Here is a 26,953-nt window from a genome sequence, read left to right as displayed (position 1 = left end):
ATTTACATTAGTTATCTGCCAGTCAGATACAGAGGCTGATTTAAGCAATAGGTTATATAGCATAGTTATTAGTTCTGCAATTTCATATTGTATTTTCTTTTTTTCTTGGGTGAATACCATCTGGTCCTGGTGACTTATTACTGGTTAATTTTAACTATTTGTTCCACAACCTCCTCTATTCACACCTCAATATGGAACCGTTCCTCAGATTTGTCACCTAAAAAAATGACTTTTTTTCCTCAGTAGGATTTGACTTCCAACTTATAAAGGATATATTTTTGCCTCTAATTGCCTCTTTTACTCTGTTTAGCCAGGGTGGCATTTTTAAATTTTTAGTCCTTTTTCCTTTTTTCTTTTTTAATTTGGAATATAGTAGTATTTAGTCTGAACCTCTATAAGGATGTTTTTAAATAGTTTCCATGCATCTTGCTGTCACCTGATCTATAGATTACGTGTTAATTATGTAGATTACTTAAGAATTCCCAGTTTCACTTTGAGGGTTAACAGGTCCTTGTCCCAAGATCAGGCCCAGTATTACTAAAATTACTATATAGCTGGGAACCCCAATGTGCACATTTGCCACACTCACGCTATAGGACTCTTCTATATTTACAAATAGTTTATTAATCCATGTAGCAAAGTCACAAACACTAACTCAGTAAGGTAGAGAGCCTTATTAGGAGAGCAGCGGCCATGAGCTAAGAAGCAGAAAGTCGCACCCTTACATTCCTTCTAAATTATATCAAAACAATGTAATATCGGGCTGTTAAGAAGGCACCGCTCCTAATAGTACCCGCCATCACCAGATAAGCAAGGAATCTCTTAAGACATTTAAAGAAAACGCTTGATAGCATTCTGTCTGGCAAGGAATCACTCATCAACACTTGCGATTGCATAACTAATTTTTAAGATTTAAATCAACTAAGGTGGTGGTATATGATTAAACAATTCTTTTGCAATATGTTAGGACTAATCAATAAATAATTTTGTAATCTTTTAGTAAAATAATTGGCTATGGTAGAACTAAGTGGGACTCAATTTTCGCTATATAAACTGCGGTCCAAGAAGGAGACCAGCTGGAAAAAGAAGAATATGAAGAAGGAAAGACCTAGAAGAAGAAGAAGAACTCACCTCTAAGACACAGCCTAAGATCAGAGCTGCTAAGAATCCTCTGCACAACTGTGACGTGCAGCAACCAGAATTCAGATGAGACCGACCTTTGCCTGGCCAACAGAGAAAGTCCACCTGGATGATCAGGATAGGTGAGCATAGCATTGTATGCTTAGCATGTATATTCTGCTCCCTAATTGTTAATAAATAGGGGATAAGGATGTTGCTGTGTAAGGCTCTTTCACTGGTAAAAGGTCCTGCAAACCCACAGAAGATTACGCCCTGAGTCCTAGGAATTGGGTTCTAAAAAGGACCCTGGGAGATCCGGTCAGCACCACTGACCAGGCCTTAAAAGTCCGGTCAATGATGCTGCTTAGCTAAGGCAGGCTAGTCCCTACCTGTTTAGACACCGTGCCGCACCCTGGAAGCGGCCAGCAGGTCTGGTTCCTAAGCAGGGGGGTCAAGGCGCTCTGCGCGCTGCCCTCGCCCCAGCACTGGCTCCACACTCCCATTGTCCGAGAATCAGGACCTGCTCCTGGCCATCTCTGAGCGCAGCATGGTCCATGGTGCCAGGGCAGGCAGGAAGCTTGCCTTAGCACTCCTGCTGTGCCGCTGACCAGGAGCTGCTGGAGGTAAGCACATGCCCCAACCCTGCACCCCTGCCCCAGCCCTGACCCCCCACAAACCCGAAGTTTCTTCCAGCACCACAAGCTCCAAAGTCTCTACCCAGCCCCATCCTAGAGCCTGCACCCCCATCCCAGAGCCCTCAGCCCCCAGGTACCCAACCCGCTACCCCAGTCCAGAGCCCCCATCCCACACCCTGAACCCCTCATCCCTGGCCCCACCCCAAAGCCAGCACCCCCAGCCCAGAGCCTGTACCTCCCACATTCCAACCTCCTTCCTCAACCCACAGGTCCCTCCCACATTCCAAATCCCTCACCCCACCCCCGACCTGGAGCTCCCTCCTGCACCCAAATCCTTACCCCAACCTGGAGCCCCCTCCAACACCATGAACGCAGCATTTCTGGCCATGCCCCCAGTTAGAGCCTTCACCCTCTCCTGCACTCCAACTCTCAGCCCAGTGAAAGTGAGTGAGGATGGGGGAGGGTGAGCCACCGAGGGAGAGGGAAGGTAGTGAGTGGGGGTGGGACCTAGGCAAAGGGATGGGGGAAGGGAGCAAGGCCTCGGGGGTGGGGCTATGGTGTTTGTTTTGTGCAGTTAGAAAGTTGGCAACCCTCGGTGGCCCTGAGTCCTAGGAACTGATTAAGAGTAGGTGCCTTTTGCCCAGAGCCCTAGGAACTGGAAATGGTGGTGCCCTAGAAAGTGCGGGTAACAAGTTCAGCTATAGTCAGAATTCCCCCTCCCTTTGTGGGTTCCAGGACTAGCTGCCTAAGAAGCAGTTATTAATGGTGTCTAGAAATTGTACCTGATTAAGTTGATTAGTAATTTTGTACTTTGGATGTGTGGTTTACCCTGTACCCACCCCCTACGTGTGAGTCCAGTCAGCTCTGGGTAGTTTTGATTTTTATGCCACTAAAGAAACTTTAGTTATGAGTTTGGAGTTGAGCTGAGTTCTTGGGAACTGAGTGCATAAGGTCCCTGAAGCCACTCCAACATACTTCTGAGTGAGTAAGGTCGTAGAGGCTACCCCAACCTGTTGTAAAGTAACTTTAACATGGGGCTGCACTATAATAATTCTACCTTGTGGGAGAGAACAAAGCTATTTAAACTTGACAAAACATTTGTAGATATTAAGACACATTCTTCATGTTGATCTGTTATAAATTCAGATGCAAAAAAATCACATTCAGAAATTTTTCTGGAGCTGGTAGAAAATTTTCTGACTGTATGTTTTATCCTTGGAACATGCTATTTCATCGAAATTGAAACTTTCTGTGGGAACATCTTGATTTCAAGAAATGCTTTTAGAAAAAAAAGGAAAAAAGCATTTTGATTTTTGTTTTGAAATTACTGTTCACTTATAATATAGAAAGTAAATATGGACTCCGTGAAATATTTTGATTTTTATCGTAATGAAATGTTTTGATCAGGAATGACATTTTTTCAGAAACTTTTGTTCTACAGGAGATTTTGGATTTTTGTTTTTTGTTCTGGTTCAAAATGCAAACAGAATTTGAAATGGTAGACTTTCTCATGGAATGGATATTCTGAATTTTAATCAGCTTTACATTTTTCACTGTAACATTTTAGTGAACTCTCCCCTATGAGCAACTTCAAAGCAAAAGTGTCGTATAAAATACTAGGATTTTAGCTGACATTTGAAAATGACATGTAGGCATTCCAGTGGGAGTTGGCCATCTAACTCCCTTAGGTTCTTTGCAAACCCCAGCCTTTATGTTTCATGCATCCAGAGGAAGTTAAGATTAGAATGTTGAAAGGAGTGTTACTCTTTTTTATTGCTTGAGAAAGGTGCCAGACAATTAAATCTTGGGATGGTGGGCAGAGCCCACCAATGCAACAAACAGCTCACCCCTCCCCCCCATGTGAGGGAGAGGATCATAAAATCATAGACTTTAAGGTCACAAGAGACCATTATGATTGTCTAGTCTGACCTCGTGTACAATGCAGGCCACAGAATCTCACCCACCCACTCCTGTATCAACCCCCTAACCTATGTCTGAGCTGTTGAAGTCCTCAAATCATGGTTTAAAGACTTCAAGGTGCAGAGAATCCTCCAGCAAGTTACCTGTGCCCTATGCTGAAGAGAAAGGTGAAAACCCCCCAGGGCCTCTGCCAATCTGCCCTGGAGGAAAATTCCTTCCTGACCCCAAATGTGGCGATCAGCTAGACCCTGAGCATGTGGGCAAGACTCACCAGCCAGACAGCCAGGAAAGAATTCTCTGTAGTAACTCAGATCCCACCCCATCTAACATCCCGTCACAGGCCATTGGGCATATTTACTGCTAATAGTCAAAGATCAATTAATTGCCAAAATTAGGCAATTCAACTCCATAAACTTATCAAGCTTAGTTTGAGCGCAGATATGTCTTTTGCCCCCACTGCTCCCCTTGGAAGGCTGTTCCAGAACTTCGCTCCTCTGATGGTTAGAAACCTTCGTCTAATTTCAAGTCTAAACTTCCTGATGGCCAGTTTATATCCATTTGTTCTTGTGTCCACATTGGTACTGAGCTTAAATAATTCCTATCCCTCTGATATATTTATAGAGAGCAATCATATCTCCCCTCAGTCTTCTTTTGCTTAGGCTAAACAAGCCAAGCTCTTTGAGTCTCCTTTCATAAGACAGGTTTTTCATTCCTCGGATCATCCTAGTAGTCCTTCTCTGTACCTGTTCCGGTTTGAATTCATCCTTCTTAAACATAGGAGACTGGGATACATGGGATACAGAATCCAGAATCTAAGTGATTACGGGGGGACAAAAAATGAAAAAACTGGGAGAGAGTGCAGGTCTCAGGGTCCAAATGAGGGACCTAAAGGGGGACATCGAGCAGAAAGCATTGATAGTTCAGCCAATCGCAATCATTTAACCACAGAATAGCTACAGCATGGGCAGCAGCAGCACAGACTTTATTCTTTGCCAACCTAACATGCCTCAGTCCTAGCCTGGAGGGGTCAGCTGATAGCTCAGTCACTGTGACCTGTGGGCCCTGTGTGGGGGTGTTAAAATTTTGTAGTCGTAAGGAAAGTATATTTTTATTTGAAGTAATTGTAATCATGAATCCCCAGCAAATGCCCTGGACCAATGGTTTTTATAGTCATTGTAACAAAAATGCTCCAACGTTATCATTGTCCAGAGCTAATTATAGGAAAGAGCTCCATTATGCTGGGCATTATGATTATGTATGGGCCACCTTCTGTAAACACCTGCTCCTCCAGGGCTTGGTTTCCAAAATGTTTAGTTATGACTCTTGCAAGGGAACAGCTGTAATTGGATCTATAATCTGTGAATTACCAGGAAGGGCTCCATGGGCCACTGACTGGCCACAGAGCACAGTCTGAATCCAAATGTGGGTAGCACAGACCATGAAGCTGTCATTCCATCTGGTCAGCTCCCTCTCTACCCTTCACTGCGCTGCTCATGTATTACAAATAGAGGGAGCAGAGAAGCCATGCTGGGCCATGATATGGTTACAGTTGAACTGAGTGCAGCTTCATTACAGGCGTTGACTGTGGTACTCTGTTGTTCATGTGTCCATCTCCCCCATCCCATGGAGCTATGGAAAGGACAACTAGCTGCTGCTAGCCACCAAGCGCTTCACTGGCTGATAAGCTGGCTCGTCCTTTTTGTATGAGTGTGGCTTGAGCAAGAGTACCCCTCTGAGGGCTGGTCCATATAAAAGGCTATTTAAATGACTCCTTTAGCTCAAGCCATAGCAGCACATGCACATTAACATTGAGGGGCCCTGAGTCAAGCTCTCCAGTTGGCCCAAGTGGAGCTGCATATGCTTTCATTTAGATGCAGTCTGTTTTACACAGAGTTTTTTTTAAAAAGTCTCTACCTTCAGATAGTCTGGTCAGTGTGTCTTGTTTTGCAGAGCCCAAGGCAATAGGCTGCCCTGGAAGGCTTTGAGTCAGAGATGTTCAGATTGCTTCTCAAGGCTACTTTCCTCATGCATATGGGCCTCCAATAGGGTATATGTTTTTCCTCTGGTATTTTATCTGATGCTTTACATACTTCCAGGGCCTGACCCTGTGGTGAGATGAGCTCTATCTATGAGAGATGAAGGTGGTCAGAACCTCACAGAACTGGGCCCCTTTCATTAATTAAGCTTTACTCTCTTTGTGGACTTAGGAACTTCTCTCTAGCTGTATTCGCAAAGGACTGTGTACATTTACAGCACTACCCTATGTAACTAGTTTGTAACAACAATGAAAGCTGGTTCCTTTGCTTTCTGTTCCTCTCTGTACAGTGATTAGAACTTTCCGCCCCCTCCTGTCTCAGATTTCAGCATTCCAGGAAGAGATGCACAGTTCTGCCTGCACTTGGCCCTCCTCACAACGGCTTTGCCTGAGTTGTGTCTCATTGCTGGCTCCTGAGTTGTTATTCTGAAGGAATTTCTAGACTCTCGTTTTTCTCAGAAATGCTTTAAACGCCTCACATCTCTCATCTGAAACTTGTCAAGAAACCCGAATTTCTGATCACTGGCCAGCACAGGCACTTCAGGTTTATGTTTCATGGGAAAATCAGTTAAATGAAGCCTTGCTGATTCTCACTTGACAGATCCACTGAACTGAACAAAAATATTATTTCAGAACAGTCAATTAACATTTTTGTAGCTATGAACTTGTATGTCAACACAACACAGTTAATCTGGGTTTTTACCCAAGTATTAGCCCCAAGTCCTCTACTGTCCACACAGAAAAACCTCTCACCCATTTGGAAGTGCTTTTAAGCTTGGGTTAGCTTACTTGGCTGGGTATACAGGTTTGGGCTGGTGTCTGGTTTAACTCAGCTAGAATCCATCTACTTTGCAGTGAAGATGTGGGCAAAATCACTTACGTGCTGAGAATTCTTCAATGCCCCTCCCACAATTCCCCACGAATTCTTCTGCAATTGACACAACTGACTGTGAAAGAATCCTACAGCATCTCAGCACAAAGAGCCATGGGCTATGTCCCCAGACACACATGGGTGAGTGCAGAAACAGTGAGGACACTGTAACTTGGGTAGGGGTTTGCAGTGGGAGCACTTACACCTGGGCTAGGCTAACCCAGATGTTTAGATCCTGGTGCCAATCATTGGGCAACTTTGCAGTGCAGACAGCCTCAGTCAGATGTAGTCTTCAGGGCAAATTAATCATTAAACATGCTTGCTTTTAAACCATGTATTATATTTACAAAGGTATACTTATCAGAGGTCTGTTCTCCACCTTCAAGGTCCAGGAGCCTGCCTTGGGTGGGTTGGGAGGGTACTGGCTCCAGGGTGATAAACAGTGGAAAACAGTTTCTCCTCTTGCTTGCTGTGTTCTTTCTTCACCCTCCTCCTCCTCATCTTCCTTGTCCCCAAAATCTGCATCCCTGTTGCGTGAGAATCAATTGACGGAGTCCATGCACAGGGGTGGGGTAGTTATAGGGGCACCCCCTAGAATGGCATGCAGCTCATCATAGAAACGGCATGTTTGGGACGCTGACCGGAGCGGCCGTTTGCCTCTCTGGTTCTTTGGTAGGCTTGCCTGAACTCCTTAAGTTTCACATGGCACTGCTGCGGATCGTGTTATAGCCTCTGTCCTTCATGCCCTTGGAGATTTTTTTCAAATATTTGGGCATTTTGTCTTCTGGAACGGAGTTCTGATAGCATGGATTCCTCTCCCCATACAATGATCAGATCCAGTACCTCCCGTTTGGTCCATGCTGGAGCTCTTTTGCGATTCTGGGACTCCATGGTCACCTGCGCTGATCACCTTGCCACGCTGGTCGAACAGGAAATGAAATCCAAAAGTTCACAGGGCTTTTCCTGTGTACCTGGCCAGTGCATCTGAGTTGAGAGTGCTGTCCAGAGTGGTCACAATGGAGCACTCTGGGATAGTTCCCGGAGGCCAATACCATCGAATTGCGTCCACACTACCCCAAATTCGACCCAGCAAGGTTGATTTCAGCACTAATCCCCTCGTGGGGGAGGAGTACAGAAATTGATTTTAAGAGCCTTTTAAGTCAACAAAAATAGCTTCATCATGTGGACGGGTGCAGGATTAAATCAATCTAACGCTGCTAAATTCGACCTAAACTTGTAGTGCAGACCAGGGCATACAGTCACCAGCAGAAAGTCTGGACTTAAATCTTAGTCTGTCTCTTTACCTTTTAACTCATGCTTTTGCTTTGGTACTTCATTCACCTGCAGCATATGCTTGAAGCCATTTGGGGGCATTCCTAGTGCTGTTGCAGCTAAATGAATCTTCCTTTAGAGGTTTTCTCCTCTGTCATATTCCCAGAAGATAAATATAAAAATAAATCCAGAGCTCTCATGTAGGCTAAAGATTAAAAAAAGGGTTTTACATTGACTTAGAATCAATATTTTTCTAACCAGTGAATGATTAAATGTGCACTGCTTCCTGGCTACACAACAACTTAAAATCAATTGCCAGGTGAAAAAAACAAGCATATTTTTAAGTCTTACATATCATGTAGCTTGGTACCAGGATGTACATGCTGATGAAGGACAAACTACCTGTTATCATGCAAAAGTCATCGCACTAGTGTTTTCAAAGCAGCCTAAATCATTTTCTGCTCTGGTAATTCATTCTTAAAGTCTGATCGTCCACTCCTTACGTATCCCACCCTTGCATTGAACTTCAGTGGAAGTTTTGGGGGGTTCAGGAAGCTACTGCAGGAGTCTGTTTATCAGTCCCCAAATATAATATTGCTTGATCTGGTTCACTGAGTTAATTTATTTTCCAAACAATAGGTCTCTAGTGTAACTTTCTGTAAATAGAATAATTGCATGTAAATGGAACAGAGCATGATGATTTTGTGTCATATCAAATTTTGTCTTTTCAGTTTTCTTTTTTCAGTGGATTAATGAAATCCCATGATTTTCTTATACAGATTCTTCTTGAATGATTCTTGGAACTAGTGAAATAATCAACTGCAGAGAATACGTCTGCACCTTGATTTTTGTGGAACCAAAATGACTAATACTTCACTACTTTCTCTCATTTGTACACAGGAATTGCATCAGTGAGGTTTTTTTAATCATATCAAGTCTTGAACAGATATAATTTTTTACAAATGCACGTTTAGATAGAGCACTATCTTGTAATCTTCATAACCCTTTTATTCAATAGGGAATCTGGATGGGCAAAGAAAATGGAGTCAAACCCTCCATTGTTAATCCATATGCTGCAGGAAGATCTGCATACAGCCAGCATGGACAGAAAAGAGAAGGGTGAGACAATTTAGAAGACAAAAAAAAACCAAACCAAAACAAAACAAAACAAATCTGCTAATCACACAACACTGGCACAGCACAAGTACTCCTAGCTGGTGGCTCAGTCAGTAAGCAAAGGTTTGGCTTGTCACAGTGATCAACGTCTCCTTGGAAACACAGGATGGTAAACTCCAAGCTCCTGAAAAAGTGAGAGCTGGGATATGTAAACAAGTAAAATGACACAGATGGACAAGGAATCCCTCCAGTCAGTTTGGGAGCTTTCTATGGCCCTATTTCTGTTACCATGAGCTATCCAATCAAAGCAACAGGGGTGTGACCTGGAGGAGAGAAGGAGGAGGTGGTGGGGAGAGAGACAAGACCAGTTTTCCAAGCTGAACAAGAGAGCGTCCATAGTTTCAGGTAGAAGTAACAGGTTACAGATTAACGTTAAAGGTAAAGAATTTAATTTAGGAATTTTAAGGTGGGGGACTGGGGAATTCAAACATTGCAATTATATGAGAGTCTGTGGTTTCAGAAAGTCATGCTTTTAAAGTGACAAGTAAGAAACCTGGCAAACAGTTACAAGGTTTTGATGTTCAGATTATTTGTAGGAGTGCTATAGGAAAAAACAAACAAACAAAAGAGAGAGGCTCAAGTTTGAGCTGTTAAATCTCCATGGATTGGGACTCTGGGCAGGGAGGGTGTGTAATTATGTGTTTTGACAGAAACTAGCACCTTGTGGGCACTATTATAGTTCAAAGAATGATGTGTTTTTTTCACCTTTCATACTATACACTTCAGAGTTTTTCCGAGAAATAAGGCTGGGGTTTTTAAAGGTTGTGTTGGGCTCAATATAGGGGTAACTGGGTGAAAGGTAATGGTCTGTAATATACAGGATTTCAGAATAAATTATCTAATTGTTCCTTCTGGTCTTAAACTCTATGACTCTAAGGGTTAAGCATCCAATTTTCATTATATTTCAATGGGATTTGGGTGTCTAACTCCTTAAAGTTTCTTTGAAAAACCCAGCCTGAAATTTCATTTTTATTTTTACAATAAAACTAAATCTTAATTTATTTTTACTCTGACTATCCTATGTGAAGCACCATAGCTAGTAAAAATTTAACTCAGGCAACTGTAATTGCTAAAAACTTCAGCAATTATTCAATACAAAACTCTGTTTAATGGTAAGGAATTAAACAAATCAATGAGCAGGTCACCCTTTTCTTATGGGAGACATCTGATGATGTTGTATAGTTGGGGTAGGAAGCAAAGACATATGAGATTAGTATAATGACCTTTCCTTGCTTTTTCAATGGCTATTAATGCTTGTTTATAAGGCACCTGTAGAGCTGATGTTTAGCATGTCTAAAGTGTATATAGTCACTAAATCTTTTAGTGATCATGCATATTTTTAATCTTTGGAACTCTGGGATAATAAAGTTGTGTTACCCATAAATCCTTGTGCACTCTGTTACTTCTTTTTGTTCTATGTGCTACATCAGGGAGGCAGTATTGCAGCAGTCGTGATTTTTTTTGAAATATCTAGAAGGCTGTGAATTCATCACCTCCACGGAAAGAGGTCATACTACTGAGTAGGACTGGAAGATCTACCATAGGGAATAACTCTGACCCATAAAGGGCCTGGACTCTGACTTAGAAGGGCTTTCCTATCCTTCTCTATGCTACTATGGAACAAAACAAGTGAAACAAGATGTACAGCGTAAGGTTCTGATCCTGCAATCAGATTCACTAGCAAGGACTCTGCATCTGCATAGACCTCAGTGGGAATCACATGGACATAGGGTCCTCATCAGTGTCTCCAACTGCAGGTTCATGGCCTAAGTTGTCATGTTTATTATTCATTTGATCAGTTTTTACTGTGATACTACTTTAATCCAGTTTCTGCTGTGAATGTAAAAGGGCCAGATTTGTCCCTGGTGTAATTCTACTGATGGTTGTGTCTAAAGGCACTGATTGCAAAGGGTGTTCCACTAACCACCAGACTGGATTGGCTTGTCTGTGAAAACCTGCTTTAGCACTCGCTCAGGTGCTGCAGAGGTCTGGGGAGCAGAGTAATTAATGGTGCCCTATCCTAACCCCATCAGAGAGGAGAAAAGTGGTACAGAATAGGGGAAGGGAATGTGAAGGGCAGAAGCAGCACCTCCACTGCATAGATCCCACTTGGGAATTCCCTAAGCGAAATCTGCTCCTGCTCCATGCTCACTCCAGTGTATACCTGAAGAATGTGGCGTAGGCACAATATGAGTGGCCTCAGGAAGAAGCCATGCTGACGCTGGGGATGAGGCCAGGCAGTCTGCAAAGGGGTGTCTCTGGGCGAAACTGGAATTTCTTTTCCCCATAGAGAGTCTAATTTTGGAAGCACCACAACTTATTGCAAAATGGTATGATGTGGTCCTAAATCTTTCAAGTATTCTCACCCCTCATCAGACTGTTGCCATGCCCCTTGATGGGTCACAGGATGAAATTCCTTATATTATTTTTGGGGATTTGCACCCATCACCCATTCAAACATAAGTTATTTTAAGTATCGGCTAGTGGCTTTGCTGCGATCATGTCTTTCAGAAGATGGTGGTTTTTTGTTTTACTGTGACTTGGCTCTATAACTTTTGTCCGTTCAAAGATCTGGTGCTAGATCCTGATTCCACTGAGGTCAGGCAGAATGTTGCCATTAAGTTGAACAAATACAGGATAGGTTGCTTTATTTGCTACATATTGAGAGTCTGTGGAAAGAGAGCTTTAGGAGGTAGCAGTGCACATTGAAAGCAATATTCTGAGAGGATGGGAGAGTAAGGAGTTGTTTAATTCCTTTCATGCTAATGTCTTAGTAGTGACTTAGAATCAGGCTTCCTGAAGGCATGTCCATTGGTTCCCAAAGGCAAAGCAACAGTCCTCAAAAGGGCAACAAAAGTGTACTTCCTACAGCACTTTAGAGCTTTGTCTACACCATATACCAGCATGACAAAGCTGCACTGGTCCAAGCAATGGCATAAGCAGTAGTGTAGACAGTGTTCAGGCATTTTTACCATCATCATCTTTACTGGATACATGCTGCAGGGTGGTTGGATATCTGTTTATTAAATGTGCAGTAAAGATTTTGAAAGGACTATAGTCCTAGCGTCCTATATTACACGTAAATCATATCCAAGATATAAGTGTTTTCTCAGTGTAGTGTATTAGTTATGCAGAAGAATATCTTTGTGAATAGAATTCAAACAATTGATTTATTCAGCCTTATGAAATGTGTTGATAATTGTGGTGTTGTGAGTTTATGTAAATGTGTGCAGGCCTTGCAAGTAATAGTAATATTTAGCACTTGTATTTTTAACTATAAATGTTAAGAGCTGGGAGGTGGATTGACCTCTGTATACGGAATTAGGGTGAACATTGCTGTAATACTGTGTCCAGTTCTGTCCACACTTCAAAAAGATTGTTGAAAACTTGAAAAGGGTTCCAAAAAGAGTTACAGATCGTTTTGAGGTCTGGAAAACATGACTTATAGTGAGAAACTTAATAATTTCAATCTGTTTAGTTACCCTACCCAAGAGAAGGTTAACAAGTAACTTAATCATGGTCTAAAATCTCTAAAACAGATTTCTGATAGTAGACAGCTCTTTAATCTAGCAGAAAAAGTATAATGAGATCCAATGATTGGAAGATGAAGCTAAGCAAATTCAGACTGGAAATAAGGGTGTATACATTTTTAACTGTGAGGTAATTAGCCATTGGAACAACTTACCTGGGGACATAGTAGATTCTCCATCACTTGAAGTCCTTTTTAATCCAAGATATGCTATAGCTAAAACAGAAGTTCTGGACATGATGCAGAAATTGAGTGAGATATAATGCAGGATGTCAGATTAGATGTTTATAATGGCCCCTTCTGGCCTTGAAATCTATGAATTGTGTGAAGTTTGTAATGAATGTTGTAGTATGTGTGATTGTTATGGTATGTTGGAAATGAATCCCTGCAACAAGAAATGGTTTATAACACTAGTAGGGTCCCTCTGGTTTGGCTGCCTGGTAGAGTTAGTAGAAATAACTTTGTGTTTCTATACAGGTCTCTCAGAACCTGAGACCTGTTACAATCCTATACAATTGCTAAATATTATTGCTAAATATTTGCTCACATGTGGAAGTATTAAAGTCATCTGTATGGCCTGCATTTGTGTAGGTTTTTGCAGCATACCACACAGCTACATTATGTTGTCATTTGTCTCACAGTATGAGCTAGCATTTGCACAGGGTTCATATAGATCAGACTCTTTTTTTGCTGTTCATTTCCTCCCAAAGGCAGCTTGGATTTCCAGTTTTGTGCAATGATATTTTTGACTGATAATATCAAATGGACGCAAGTCTTTCTAGTAATTCATTAATGAGTACAACGCTCTTACAAGTGAAATATTTGTGAAGTCTGAGGGAGTAAGATGGGTTTCAGTATTCAAGAACACGTTTTAAAGACCACAGTTGGTAATCAGTGCCCATCAGATAAAGCCTTTTTCAGCTCTGTGAATGTGTGCTAAAGGGGGAAATTCTTGTTCTAGATGCCTGGTACAGCGAGGCATGACCGAGACATGGCAGTCCAGGCCAAAAGAAATCTGGCCAAAACCACAGACCCAATTGAGAGGCTTCGGCTGCAGTGTCTAGCAAGAGGGTCTGCAGGCATCAAAGGACTTGGCAGGTAAATCCAGGAAGCCAAATACATTATTAAAGCAAAGAATTTGAGTAGTAAGATGCTATATCAATATGGCTAAAATGGGCTTAAGCTGCAAAATATCAGCTATTGATTGAAGTCAGTGGCAAAACTCTAACAGACTTTCATGGAGCCAGGATTTCAAATGCTCCAGAGTTCAGCGTGTTTGGATTTGGGAAGTGCAACTGCGACTCCAGTACTATTTTTTTCTTCAATGATTTTTCAATAAAAATACAAAGCTAACCAACTAAACAAAAGAAAGCAATGGAAAGAGCCAGGAATTGAAATGAATGCAAGCGTCTGCATCACCAACATCAAAACAAAGAAATGTAAAGGTACAAGGGGCACATCCAAATCCTTATTCTTCAGTGAAATGACACTGATTTGTACCTGCTGATGGTCTGGACCACAAGCTTCCTGGTTTGCACATTTAGCTTCTGTTTTCTTATTTAAAATTTTGATACAGGACAGGGCTTGGCTGTGAGGTAAGGCCATTAGACCAAAGTGCATGGCCATAGGATCAGTGTGCACTAGTTACATGTGTATATTAGTTAATGACCTCACAATGTAAGTGGACTAGAAAGACAAAAGAAATATTATTATCCCCATGTTACAGATGGGGAAGAGAAACTAAAATGACTTGTGTGCATGGCCAGACTTCGTGTGACCCTGTTCAAGTCATTTAATCTGAAAATGTTTTTTTGTAATTACATCATGTATGAGTCATGTTATATCACAACTGCATCTATGTGACACCAATTTTAATGTAGTTTTCTGTTTCATCACTTATATAGTTTTTTCTCTATCCAAGCTGAGTTTGACAATTCTTTCAACCATTTCCAACAGCTATGATTTACCAGATGGCTCAATTTCAATCCAATAATTATTGTTATTATTATACTGGGGTTGGATTTTTAAAAATACTTCCTTTACTGCAGTTCTGTTTAAAAGTAAAACATCTTCCCCCTGTGGAACTTAGTAGTTTGTGTTTTGTGACGGTCACATTTCATGGTCAGAGAGAGGGAATGGAAAATAGGCCTTGCCAAACTGGCTAGGTGGGGTAAGCAGTGCTGATTGACAGGCATTGCTCATTACTACCTCAATACCTGCAGCCCTCCTGTTCTCTGAAGAGACTTTATGAAGAGGAAATGTTATCCCAATAAGGTGGTGGTGTTCCTTTCTAGTCCTAATGAACTGTCATTCTTCTATGTAAGTTCTGCCTCTTGTGCTACTCTTTCTTCTTTTTATTTATTTTAAACACACGTTTTTCCACAGAGTATTTCGGATTATGGATGACAACCAAAACAGAACCCTTGATTTCAAAGAATTCTTGAAAGGGTTAAATGATTATGCTGTAACAATAGATAAGGAAGAAGCTCAAGAGCTTTTCAGGATCTTTGATAAAGATGGCAACGGAACAATAGACTTTGATGAATTTCTTGTAACATTAAGAGTAAGTTTCCAAACAATGTGCTTTTTTGTTAGCTAAATGAGAAAAAGCCTGTTCATGACTAGCTGAACAGTCAGTTACTAGGTCAATGCAGTTCTATTTTATCAGTAATACCAATATCTACAGAAATATCAAGGGGACAACATCAGTTTGAAGAATTTCATTTTCCATCTAAAAATAAGAAAGGAAAGGTGGTCTTGGGGGTCAGTCTCTGGACTGGGAGCTGGGATTCAGTTCCAGGGCTTTACTACAGACTTCCTTGGGAAAATCACTTACTCTCTCTAGGTCTCAGTTCCCTATCTGAAATGGGGATGATAATTCTTGTTTGTCTGCTTACGCTGTAAACTCATTAAGGCAGCATGGTCTTCTCTTTGCATGTGTTCACAAAGTGCCTAGCACGACAGGGGCCTTATCTTGGTTTGGGCCTGTAAATACTGCAAAATACAAATGTAAAAACAGAGATCTCTTATACCTATTGTTGTTACAAGTGACATCTAAGATGGAGAGAACAGAAAGATATTCTAAAAAACATTTTTACCTGGTTTTTCAGTTTGTTTCTCTACCTTTTGACAGATTTACTTTTGTTTCTCTGCCTTTGACTGAGTACAGTCAGTTTCACTATTTAGTCCAGGGGTCAGCAACCTTTCAGAAAAGGTGTGCTGAGTCCTCATTTATTCACTCTGATTTAAGGTTTCACATGCCAGTAATACATTTTAACGTTTTTAGAAGGTCTCTTTCTATAAGTCTATAATAAATAACTAAACTATTGTTGTATGTAAAGTAAATAAGGTTTTAAAAATGTTTAAGAAGCTTCATTTAAAATTAAATTAAAAGGCAGAGCCTCCTGGACCGGTGGCCAGGACCCGGGTAGTGAGAGTGCCACTGAAAATCAGCTTGTGTGCTGCCTTTGACATGCATGCCATAGGTAGCCTACTCCTGATTTAGTCAATGGTGAATTGCACTTCCTGTCTCAAGCACTTGTCTAACAGGATGGCGGTCACACTCTTCTCTGGGTAGCATTTATGTGTGCACACCATATCCTAGGCTCTCTGAAAGTATGTTTACTAGTAACAGCAGCAGCAAAGCTTGAAGCTGAAACTGGACAGACAGCTGACAGACATAGGATTAATCTGTTAATATCTGCTTTCAGCCTCCAATGTCTAATGCCAGAAAAGAGGTGGTCATGCAAGCATTTAGGAAGTTTGACAAAACCGGTGATGGTATTGTAACCATTGAAGACTTACGGGGGGTGTATAATGCGAAGCATCATCCTAAATATCAGAATGGAGAATGGACAGAAGATCAAGTTTTTAGATCCTTTCTAGATAACTTTGATTCACCGTATGAGAAAGATGGGAAGGTAAGTGGAATAGCCCAAGGCAACTGAAGGGTGCTCCATTGGATGCACAACTAAAATTATTATGTGTGAAAACAAGCCCAATATCCAACAATTAAAAGCATGTACAGTGCATTTGTGCCATGCTATTGATACATCCTTTAGATTAATAGTAAAATGGATGTACAGCCATGAGGATAATGTTCTTTTATTTCTTTCCCTTCATTAATACCCAACTGCTTTTTTTTAATGCAGAGACCTATCTTTTTTAATAATTTGGGCAATCAAAGTATAGTGGGCTAAATCCTGTGTTCTGCACTCATTGAGTCAGGGCTCTGTACCTGGAGTGAAGGATTGGAATGGAGACACTCTGCAGCTGCTTTTGTACCTGTGCTTTATCCGTGGCAATGATTGGTAGTATCATGTAGCAGCACATCCCCTGATCTCACCTCTCCAGCCTGCCTCTGTCACACCCCAAGCCTGCTGCATACAGAACAAAATTTTACCATATGCAAAATTGTAGAATTTGGGATATTGTTGTAGTTACTTGTGATTGATTTGCAAATAATGTGATATAGCATCAGACTATGCATGCCACCTCAGGACAACAGCACACTACATAATTAAGAAAAATTCAATCATTGCTAATACACAGAGCTTGATTTTCAAACCCTCTGTGAGGAGAAGATTCTCTACCTGCTAAAAAAAAACTACAGTGCATCGTCTAGTTTAAGCACAGAGTCCCTGATTCAGGACAGCATTTATCCATGCGCTTAGCTTTAAGCATGTGCTTAAATCCCGTTGAGGTAAAATGACATTGAAGTCAGTCATGAATAAGGAGATGAACTTATGCATGTACTTTAGTGCTTTCCTGAACTGGAACCGGAGTTCGGATTTCTGTTACCACCTGTGCCACTAATTGGCCTTAACAATGTTTTTTGCACTTTATAAACACTTTCAACATATGAACATATTTAGGAAGTAAATACAATTGTTCCTACTTTACCAAAGCTCAGGGTCATAGAAAAGTCAGTGTCAGAACTTGCATCTCTTGTTTCCAAGTCTTATACCTAATCCACTAGCCTTCTCAACAACAAACTTGACCTCTCGGAGTTGGAGTCTGATCTAAGCCACACTACTGATGTAAATTCATGAAGCTTCACCTCTGTTATTCAAAGCCTCCTGTTATTTGAAACAAGGACATGTCCCCTGATGTTAGCAGTGGGGACCTGGACATGTTTTTGTTAACAGGTGGTTTGAGATAAACGAGATTCATATAATGGAGCTGGCAAGAATGTCTGGCTTAGTGAGCAGAACTAATTTGTCTTAGCCAATGTGCCTTAGTACTGAGCTTCAGATAAAAATCACCTTAGCAAAAGCACCACAGTCTTGCTGAGTCAGCCAGGCTTGGGAAGCTGGATGTCTGTTTATGATAAGTGGAACAGGCTTTAAGGTCCAGCTCCCCCTGTTATTGAATCATTTTAAGTGTCTCCCAAACACAAGGCAGGAACAATGACTGGGAGATATCTTTTTGTATAATAGCTTTATTCAAAGCACTGTATAAATGGTCCAAAAATTTAAAACTATGCAATTTATATAAACGAAGAATTGGAAAAATATTTCTCCACATATAAAAGGTCATGCCAATTTAAAAAGTGGACAGGTAGACTAGTTGCTTTTGTAAATGCATATCAAAACAACCCAGAAATGCATATCAAAATAAACAAAACTCAACTAAACACTGCTTTCTCTCTCTTAGTCAGAGCTACTCGAAAGAATGGCATCTTTAGCTTGATAAATGGATATAAAACTACAATCTCCCAATAGCACTAGGAACCCATTCCAATTCATTCATTACAATGTAATGAATTTGCTGTCCAAATTCAGATGAGTCAATGAGAAAACTACATGGCAATACTTGTCTTTTTGAAGGACCACAGCTTCACTGATTCTATCTTTCAGTTTTCAGGGCAGATAACTCATTTTAAATAGGTTCACTTAGAGAACAGGACCCTACATTTTAGGACTTTCTACTGCTGAAGGAGTTCCATCTTCTTCATTTTCCCTCCTGTCTTAGGTGCCTTCCTAATGCAAGATAACTTGAAGCACCAGGTGTACACTATATGGCTTAAATCTTGCTTATTTATAGATGTTTATTTACGTATAGTATGTATGTGTTATGACATGAAGAATGAAGGTTTCCTTTTCTGTTTTAAAATTTTCTACTTTAGGTTACAACAGAAGAATTCATGAACTACTATGCAGGAGTCAGCGCTTCAATAGATACTGATGTCTATTTCATTATCATGATGAGAAATGCTTGGAAATTCTAACTGTACGATTAAGGAAACAAGACTTTATTTCCATCTTCTTAGTTCCACATGATTAAATATGTGCACAATAATATGGTCACGTTTCCCATAATAGTATCTTGTAGTCACTTTCCTGATTGCAGTATATCAGAAGAAACGATACTCACTCTACCACATTGTTTTGGCAGGACCATGCTGAGCTGATGCACATCATATTCTAAGAGGAGATTTGGCAACCCTGCTAATAATCACACCCCTTGCTTTTCCTGCTGCTCCCCTTATCTGTGTTGTTTCTTCTCTTATGTTTCTCCTCAGATGTGTGTTAGGCTCCTTTTGTTCCCAAATATGTCCCCAAATTCATGTTAGGCAGCTGTGTTTCAAAGAAGATATCAGAGCAGAGGATTCTGGGTTGTATATACTCAGTGTATAAATGTGTAGGTATTTTTGTGGCATGTATACTGTCCTAAAACTCCATAGATTTGTCTTCCTTCTTTTTCCTTCTATTCCTTTGTTTCTTGACTTTCTTCCGATTCTCTGGGACCACCTGTCTACTGTTTCTCTTATCAAAGTCACCAGTGGGCATAGATGCTTTACAATGTTCTCTTAACTGTGTAATTGGAATACCTACCAGTGCTCCACCCAGTGTCTATGCTGGACCTAAACTGAGAGACTTTACATATTACTAAGCTACTTCTCCTGGGAATTTTTTATGAACTAAAGAACTTTAGAATCTTAATTTTTCTTGGCTTTGCTGCTGAAAAAGACTGGACATTAGTTAATTGGAAGAGATAATAGGACTCTTCTGTCATGTCAGTGTCTGTGAGAGCTGATGTCTGGTCAGCTACCTGTGAGAAGAGGGATGGTAAGAGAAGGGGCCTGTCTGAAAGCCATACTTCCTCTAGTTATCCTCTCTTTGTTTCCTTTTCTCATTTCTCTTGTCAGTTTGTCCCAGAGTAAATTATTGTCATATAAATAGTTTAAACAGAGCAGGATTTACTCCAATTAATTTGTGCAAGTGCCATATACTTGTGTTTTCAATCTCTCAGTCCTTAGTAAAAGACTCAAGGTTTTGACAAACTGAGCCATGTTCAGAGCCAACAAAAAGTCCTATGGGCTGCATTTTCACAAGCGCTTAACACCCAGAAGTGGCACTAGATTTTCAAGAGCTCTGCTCTTATTTACATACCAAACTAAGTGGCCTGATTTTCAAAAGTTCAGTATGTGATTTTTGAAAATCTAGTCTTAAATTTTACAATGGCAGTTAGTAGCTACTGAGCACTCTAAAATCTGGCCCTGAGCTGTTTGGAAACCTGGCCTTATGGGATACACACTTGCTATTTAGTTTAAATATGACCTATCATCACAACAGCAGGTATCTGGAATTCCTCACCAGAGGCTGTGCAATCTCAATGTTTTCCTTGATCCGGTAAGGCTCTGCACACTTGCAATATATTAACAACTATGGAATGGAATGGAATTGGTGGGAATGGAAAGGGAAATTATTTTGGTTAGATAATTTGTCATCAAGGAAATGAGGGCTCTTTACATAATGTGATGCAGTTGTGGACCAACAAGTAAATTCTTGTACATGAAGTAGAAAGGTGCATGGTATATGAATAACACATGTGCCATTTCACATACTGGCAGTTATATGTAGCCACTTTCTTATTAATTTATTTATTTGTTCTGTAACAGGTATATTATCTACCTGCACATTTTAAATAAAGATGTAACATTAGTGGGCTGTGAGAGTCACAAAGTGAAAAATGATCCCACTCTGGCATATACCATATCTGAAGACTCCCAAAATCCACAGTGATCTGTTGTGCTGACATTTAATCAAGTGAAGTAAAAAGTTTTGTCTTACTAACCTTAACTCTTGACTAGTTTGTCTGTTTCATACTAACCATATAAAATTGTAACATTTATTCAAGGCCAAGTGCAATATGCCTTTTCAAACGCAATTTTTTCTTTGTAAATGGATGAAAAGCTCTGACACTGCAAAACGTATTGTCCCTGATCATACACTATTAAAGTCAGTGGGAACTTTGCCATTGACTTCAGGGAGCAAAGGATCAAGACCATTGTGATTAATGAAAAATCACTGCTTTGAGATTAGATTTCCTTCTCTTTCTGCACCAACCCCAAGTAACAGAACTTTGTGCAGGGAAGTGAGCGAGGTGAACAGGGACAGAATTGGTACATCCCATTCTGGAGACAGCAGGACTCTGTGGGCACTACTGCAATAGGCTGAAAACCAGCTGATCTCCCTTTGGATTCTCTGCACATAAAGTCTGGGCCATTGGGATTGGTCCTGCTTTGAGTTGGGGGTTGGACTAGATGATCTCCTGAGGTCCCTTCCAACCCTGGTATTCTATGATTCCTCCCCTGCCACACACTTTTTCTGGAAGTCATTATACATGAATAAAGACCTCTGAACATTTCCATCGAACTGTTACTGATTTTAATCCCTCTGGCAATGTTCCCATTCACTTCAGTAGAATCAGGCCCTTAGTCTGCTTTTTACAACAAAACTTGTAACTGCAAGAAAAGGTCCATTGTATGTAGGATGGGGGAAAGAGCTGAGCTGAAATATTTTTACCCTCTAGCAAATATAGTAGAATATCAATGGGGATCTCTACTATAACAAATATAGTTTTAAGTGCAGGTATGCAAAATCATACAAACAAGCATAGCACATTGGCGGCTAAATTGAAATAGTTATATACTAAGGACCAGACACTGTCACCCTTGAGCCATGGGCAAAACTTGCATTGACTTTAACAGAAATTCAGTGCATAGATCAAAGGCAGTATGGACCTAGGGGTTGAGTCAGGTCTCAGATGCCGTTATAGATAATGCTGTATGCTTGGAGCCAGCAGCAGTCTCTAGCACTGTTGTATGCTGTACTGTAAACAGGAATAGCTCTAAAATTGCATTGCATAAAGCTGAATCCATTAGACAGCATCTGTTAAACTGTAGTTTCTTGTGCACTTTGGTCTAAACAAAGTAAATACAGAAGAGATGCTGCAGAGAGGCTTGTGTGGCTGTGCCCTATATCTTCTAGAGCTTGATGCTGCAATAGGCAAGGCAGCAGCTATTAGAAGATATGTGGTAGTGCACACCAGTTTATCTGGGATTGGAATTAAGATTCTAAAATGTTATTTAGCGCTTTGTTTGATGGGATGATTTCTCATTTCTGATCGTGACACTCAAGCTACACCGGGTGGTATACATTGTGGGGAACAACTTAGTCTGAAGCATGTAGCATTTTCGATCAATACGTGGAACGCCCACTAATGTCAGTAGGAGTGACGCACGTGGATCAAGGGCAGCATAGAATCCTAAACTGGAACACAAGCCACAGTTGAAAACAATGAGCTTTGTGGTCCCCTCCAGTCTGTGCAGGGGACAAAGGAGCAGGACTTCTGGCCGCATGTTACACTGATTCATAGAAGCAGCAGCTCCTCTCCCTCTGTTTGAGCCCATAGTAGCCCACTGGTGCAAACACGCACCGTGTGTTTGAGCTCCCCTGGTGCGTGAAAGGTAGAGATCCAGGGAGCAGCCACTCCACAGAGCATATTCCCCAGGGACAGATGGTTTTACAAGCAAAAAACACAGCAGGAGTTAATGCTAGTGCAGGCAGAATTAACTTTCATTCTTCACCTTGTACCTCTGGCAGAGACGAGAATGATAAGGAAATAGAGCAGTTGGGGTAGTGAGCTGGGCTGCTAAACAAACCATTCTACCTGTGAGGTAGGAGGAATCAGAAATTACATTGAGAGGCTAGTCATCCACATGGCAGCCCCAGCACATGCAGGTTTGGAGTCAGAATTCTCCCATTGATCCTTGGGTCTTAATTGACTGACTTGTCATAGGCCCTAATTCCTCAACAATATTGAAACTTCCACTTAGTTTTTTCTCTGTTAGTTTGATTGGGGGGCGGGGGAGTTGCAGGCTGGGGACAGGGAGAGATAGCAAAACATTTGGGCTGATATGCTCAAATCCTTGTTTAATTCACATTAACCAGATGAAGCCTGCAGTTAATATGTAAATCATAAGGAGGCTCCTGGTTCAAGGCAATTAAGTTCTGAATAATTGGGTAACTAAACATATTCCTGAAAGCAGACTGAGAATCTGACTCTGTTTGGGCACCTTTGTGCTAGTATCCTCACACAAAGCTGCTTTAAAACTGGCAGATCAAGCTGGTAGAGAGTTTCCCTGCACATGGAAAGCTCAGGAGGTAAGGCTAGGAGAAAAAGGATTTCCTAGCAGTCTGTGCCTGATGCAAAGGCCCTGGTGGGTGATAGCAGACAATAGAGAGTTCACCAAGATATTCCTGGACACAGGGGTTCAGTGATAGAGCACAGGGAGATCCATTACAATTGGCTGCGTCTGACGAAGTGGGTATTCACCCACGAAAGCTCACGCTCCGAAACATCTGTTAGTCTATAAGGTGCCAAAGGATTCTCTGCTGCTTTTACAATTGGCTGGAAGTTTTCAGAATGAGGGAGTTTGTGTGTCAATTCCAGGTACTCAGGTGCGGCTCCAGGCACCAGCATGCCAAGCGCGTGCTTGGGGTGGCAAGCCATGGGGGGTGCTCTACCAGCCGCTGCAAGGCAGCAGGCAAGTTGCCTTTGGCAGCATGCCTACGGAGGGTCCGCTGGTCCCGCGGCTTCAGCAGACCTCCCGCAGGCATGCTGCCGAAGGCAGCCTGCCTGCAGTGCTTGGGGCGGCAAAATACGTAGAGCCGCCCCTGCAGGTACTGATGTAGGGCTCCAGGATGTGGGGGAATGGATTGGACAGGAATTGTGATACCAGGCAGTGTGGTAGGATTTGGGAGGCTGAGTGACCAAGCTAATCACTCAGGTGAACCACCCTGCATTATGGGTTATATGGTAAGGAGGCTTGTAAACTCGATGTCTGTGATAGGTTGTATGGTAGGGAGCCCTATAACCCCCTCCACTGGAACCATTAAATGCCTGGTATAGGAGAATGTGGGTGATGAGTGGGTAGTACCCCTGCCTTGTGTTAAAAGTTTAATAAAAGCTGTGACTTGCCGCTTGACTCCATGCATATGTCTGTCCTCATTTTGTAGCTTCTAGACGTTTGGTAACTGAAAATCAATTCTATAGCAGTAAATGGGCCCAGAGCCACAAAAGGATGTAAGCATTGTGATGTTATGCATCGCAACACCTAACTTTTAGGTGCCTAGAAAATTGGAGAAACAGCAGTACGATCCACAAAGCCTGCATTAGACACCTAGGCTCCTATACAGTGAATGGAGAGAGAGAGGCAGCTAAAAATGTGATCCAGAAAGGCTGCATGCTGGGGAGAGCAGCCTAAGCTTGCCAGTGGGAGATACTAATCAGAGGCAGGGCCGGATATACATCTTACACACCCCAAGGCACAGCATCTTTAGCACCTGTCCCCTTTGTGTTGCACAGTTTTCAAGAGGTAAGGCACTCGTAGAATGCCGGCACCCCTAGGCACGTGTTACTGTGCCTAATTGGAAATCCAGCCCTGACCAGAGGGGTGTGTGCTAAATCCTTAAGTCCAGGCTGCAGGGAAGTAACTATCTCTGCTTGCTATTGGTGAATCAGGGGAAGATAGGTGGCTAAATGCATGTAGAGCCTGAAATAAAATAGCAAAGGGGGGCAGAGGTGGCTCTCCCTTAAAACCTTTAGCTTACTGGTTAGCTATTCACCCAAGATATGGGAGACCCTGAGTTCAAGTTCCCCCCATATGAGGGGGAAAAGGGATGTGAACAGGGATCTGTCACCTCTCAGGTGAGTGCTCTAACTACTAGCTTATAGTCATTCTAACTCTTTCACTGGCCCAATTAATATTTAATTTTTCAATGGCTTGACTAAAGTGGAACAACTTCAATAGGAGAGATTGAGAGAGCCCCACATCAGAATGTTACATAAGCGCCCCTGCCTCACTCGTTTTCTGTGCACTTACTTGAGGGATTCGATTCACTAGGCAGCCTCTGACCACACCTACCAGCTCAGACCCCAATGCCTGCCTTTCCCAGTTTGCGAATTGTTCTGGGGCTTAGGTTGGAGATAGGTGCACAGATGTCTAGACTGAGGCAAAAACCATGTGTGTCTAGAGAATATTTACTGCAAAAATGTAGGTGCCAAATGAGTTTAGGTGCATACAGGGTTAGGCAGTGGTAGACTACAGTGGTGCCTAAACCTGTGACTTAGGCTCCAGTGTACCTCCATGGATCACACCCTTGATGTAGAAGCTTAGACATTGTGGGCAAGACTGTAAAGGTCTATAGGTGCCTAACTCACCTAGCTTTCAATAGGAATTAGCAGCAAAATACTTTTACAAATCTGGCACCGTACATTTTATATTGAACCTAGCCCTGAATAAGGAGAATACTTTTCTAAATGAACAGGGGCACATCTTCGCTATTGATCTGCATTCAAAACTCCCATTGACGTCAGCGGAAATTCTGCCTGAGGAATGGTGGCAGGATCCCGTTAGTATTCAAAATGGGGGGGGTTGACTAATTGAAATATTTATGAAAAGTGTCTGCTTTCCACAGGAAAAAAATGATATTTTTGTTACAAAACAAAAAAACACCAAAAAACAAATATTTTGGCTAAAAACCAAAATATTTTGGGTTTTGGCAACATTTTTCAGTATATGAATTTGTGCTGATTATTTTTTTCATTTTTGTCTAAATTATTTTTGGGGGAAAATTTTCAACCAGCTCTAGTTTTGTAGCATAATTTCAGTTCTTAAGATCTTTCTAAAATGTATTTTTTCTTAATTGCTCCTTTCGAAAGGTACTGAGTTGCTGTTCTAACCTTGTCATTTCTTCTCCATATTCCTGCTGGTGGTGGCATTACTACTGGAACTCTACTCTATTGTGATCTCTGAGTTGTGAATTTTATTCCTATCTTGCTGTGGTTGATAACATCTGGTAACTTTTCTCATATTCATCATTTCAGGACAAAGAGTCAAGGCTGCTCCAGTTCTCACTGTAGGAACTGGGAATGTTTCAGACTCTCAATATTGATACCTACGTGATACCAGAGATTTTTGCAGACAAGCAAAAGTTGCCAGTAACAATGAATTTCAATACTGAAATAGTTGACAACTGGACATAATCATACATAGCTGAACGATACTAATCAAACGTTTAAAACATTTTCGGAATGTGTTAAACTTTCTGATTTGGTCGATAGCAGGGTATGGTGGCAGTGTGGCAAATAATTAACTTTGGCTTTCTTGGTTTTAGGTGACAAAAGATGAGTTTTTGAACTATTACGCTGGAGTTAGTGCGTCTGTGGATAGTGATGCCTACTTCAATCTAATGATGATGAAATCCTGGAAACTGTGATTTTTTCTATTACTACTTTTTGCATCAGAGATGATGAAGAAGTGCAGTGTTTTTCAGGAGTTCAGTGTGGGTTTCATTTTTTTTTTCAGCTGATTCCTTGGGCTAGATTTTCAGAAACATGCAATGACATTGCACCTGCAAAATCAGCGGTTTCCCAATTAACTCAACCCTTGTATATGCTTTAATATTTTCAATAGGGGGCTCATAATAGGCAATTAACAAGAACTGAGTGAGCTGGGAGCTGTAGTAATCTACCGAAGTTTGCAATTACATTTTCAGTGTAATCACTTGTATGGCCATGTATTAGATTTGTAATGTAGATATTCCTGATGTATATAAAAGCACTAATTTGTAAGGGTTTCGTCTATTTACTGATCATCATAATAAGGGGTTTATTTGACACTGAAATAATTTTGAATGATTATTTTTAATGTTTTCTTTGTATTACATTTTAACAAGTTTAAAAAGACAGCCTCAAAAGCCTGCAACCGAAACAACAAATGCATAAAACAAAGAACAAATTAACTCTCAAACCCCATCTGTTTAATCCAGATAGGCAAATGTACATTATGCTTTACAAACATGAGCCCCAACCCTGTAAATACCTTAGCATGTGAGTAGTTCAATGGGACTAGTCACATATGTAAAGTTACCAATAGGCATAATCATATTGAAGATAGGGGCTATAGTTCTGGTAAATGTTCTTTAAGACTGCTTGTACTTCCATTGAAGTCAATAGAAGTTTTGCTATTGGACTACAATGAATATAAGATTGAACTTCTTATCCAGGTTTGTTCCTCTTAAAAAAACAAAAAGACAATAAAAAAC

The 26,953-nt window shown here is 41.2% G+C and overlaps 2 protein-coding genes across 6 annotated transcripts in view; one reads left to right on the top strand and one right to left on the bottom strand.

Moving 5' to 3' along the window:
• IL7R (interleukin 7 receptor) overlaps nt 1–26,953 on the bottom strand; it is a 216,852-nt gene that overhangs the window by 144,830 nt on the left and 45,069 nt on the right. The window lies entirely within an intron of this gene.
• Nucleotides 1,030–26,344, top strand: CAPSL (calcyphosine like). 5 transcript variants are annotated; one of them, XM_032779928.2, is made up of 6 exons: nt 1,030–1,262; nt 13,519–13,655; nt 14,943–15,120; nt 16,268–16,477; nt 18,685–18,788; nt 26,024–26,344. In XM_032779928.2, the coding sequence occupies exons 2-5, from the start codon at nt 13,519–13,521 to the stop codon at nt 18,784–18,786; spliced, it is 627 nt and encodes a 208-aa protein (XP_032635819.1). In that variant the 5' UTR covers nt 1,030–1,262; the 3' UTR covers nt 18,787–18,788; nt 26,024–26,344. The 5 variants fall into 5 exon arrangements, with proteins under 5 accessions (XP_032635819.1, XP_032635818.1, XP_032635817.1 ...); XM_032779927.2 differs by lacking the exon at nt 1,030–1,262 and adding an exon at nt 9,312–9,373; XM_032779926.2 differs by lacking the exon at nt 1,030–1,262 and adding an exon at nt 9,317–9,406.

The sequence above is a fragment of the Chelonoidis abingdonii genome, chromosome 6 (genome assembly GCF_003597395.2).
Source record: "Chelonoidis abingdonii isolate Lonesome George chromosome 6, CheloAbing_2.0, whole genome shotgun sequence".
In the NCBI taxonomy this organism is placed as follows: domain Eukaryota; kingdom Metazoa; phylum Chordata; order Testudines; family Testudinidae; genus Chelonoidis; species Chelonoidis abingdonii.
Note: the sequence above shows the minus strand (reverse complement) of the source record. Positions and strands in the feature narration are given on the sequence as shown.

Excerpts from the sequence above, each read along its gene's own strand:
- CAPSL (XM_032779925.2), top strand. Across the intron at positions 15,121-16,267 it reads AATTTCTTGTAACATTAAGA|CCTCCAATGTCTAATGCCAG; the intron begins GTAAGTTTCCAA and ends ATCTGCTTTCAG. Across the intron at positions 16,478-18,684 it reads CGTATGAGAAAGATGGGAAG|GTTACAACAGAAGAATTCAT; the intron begins GTAAGTGGAATA and ends TTTCTACTTTAG.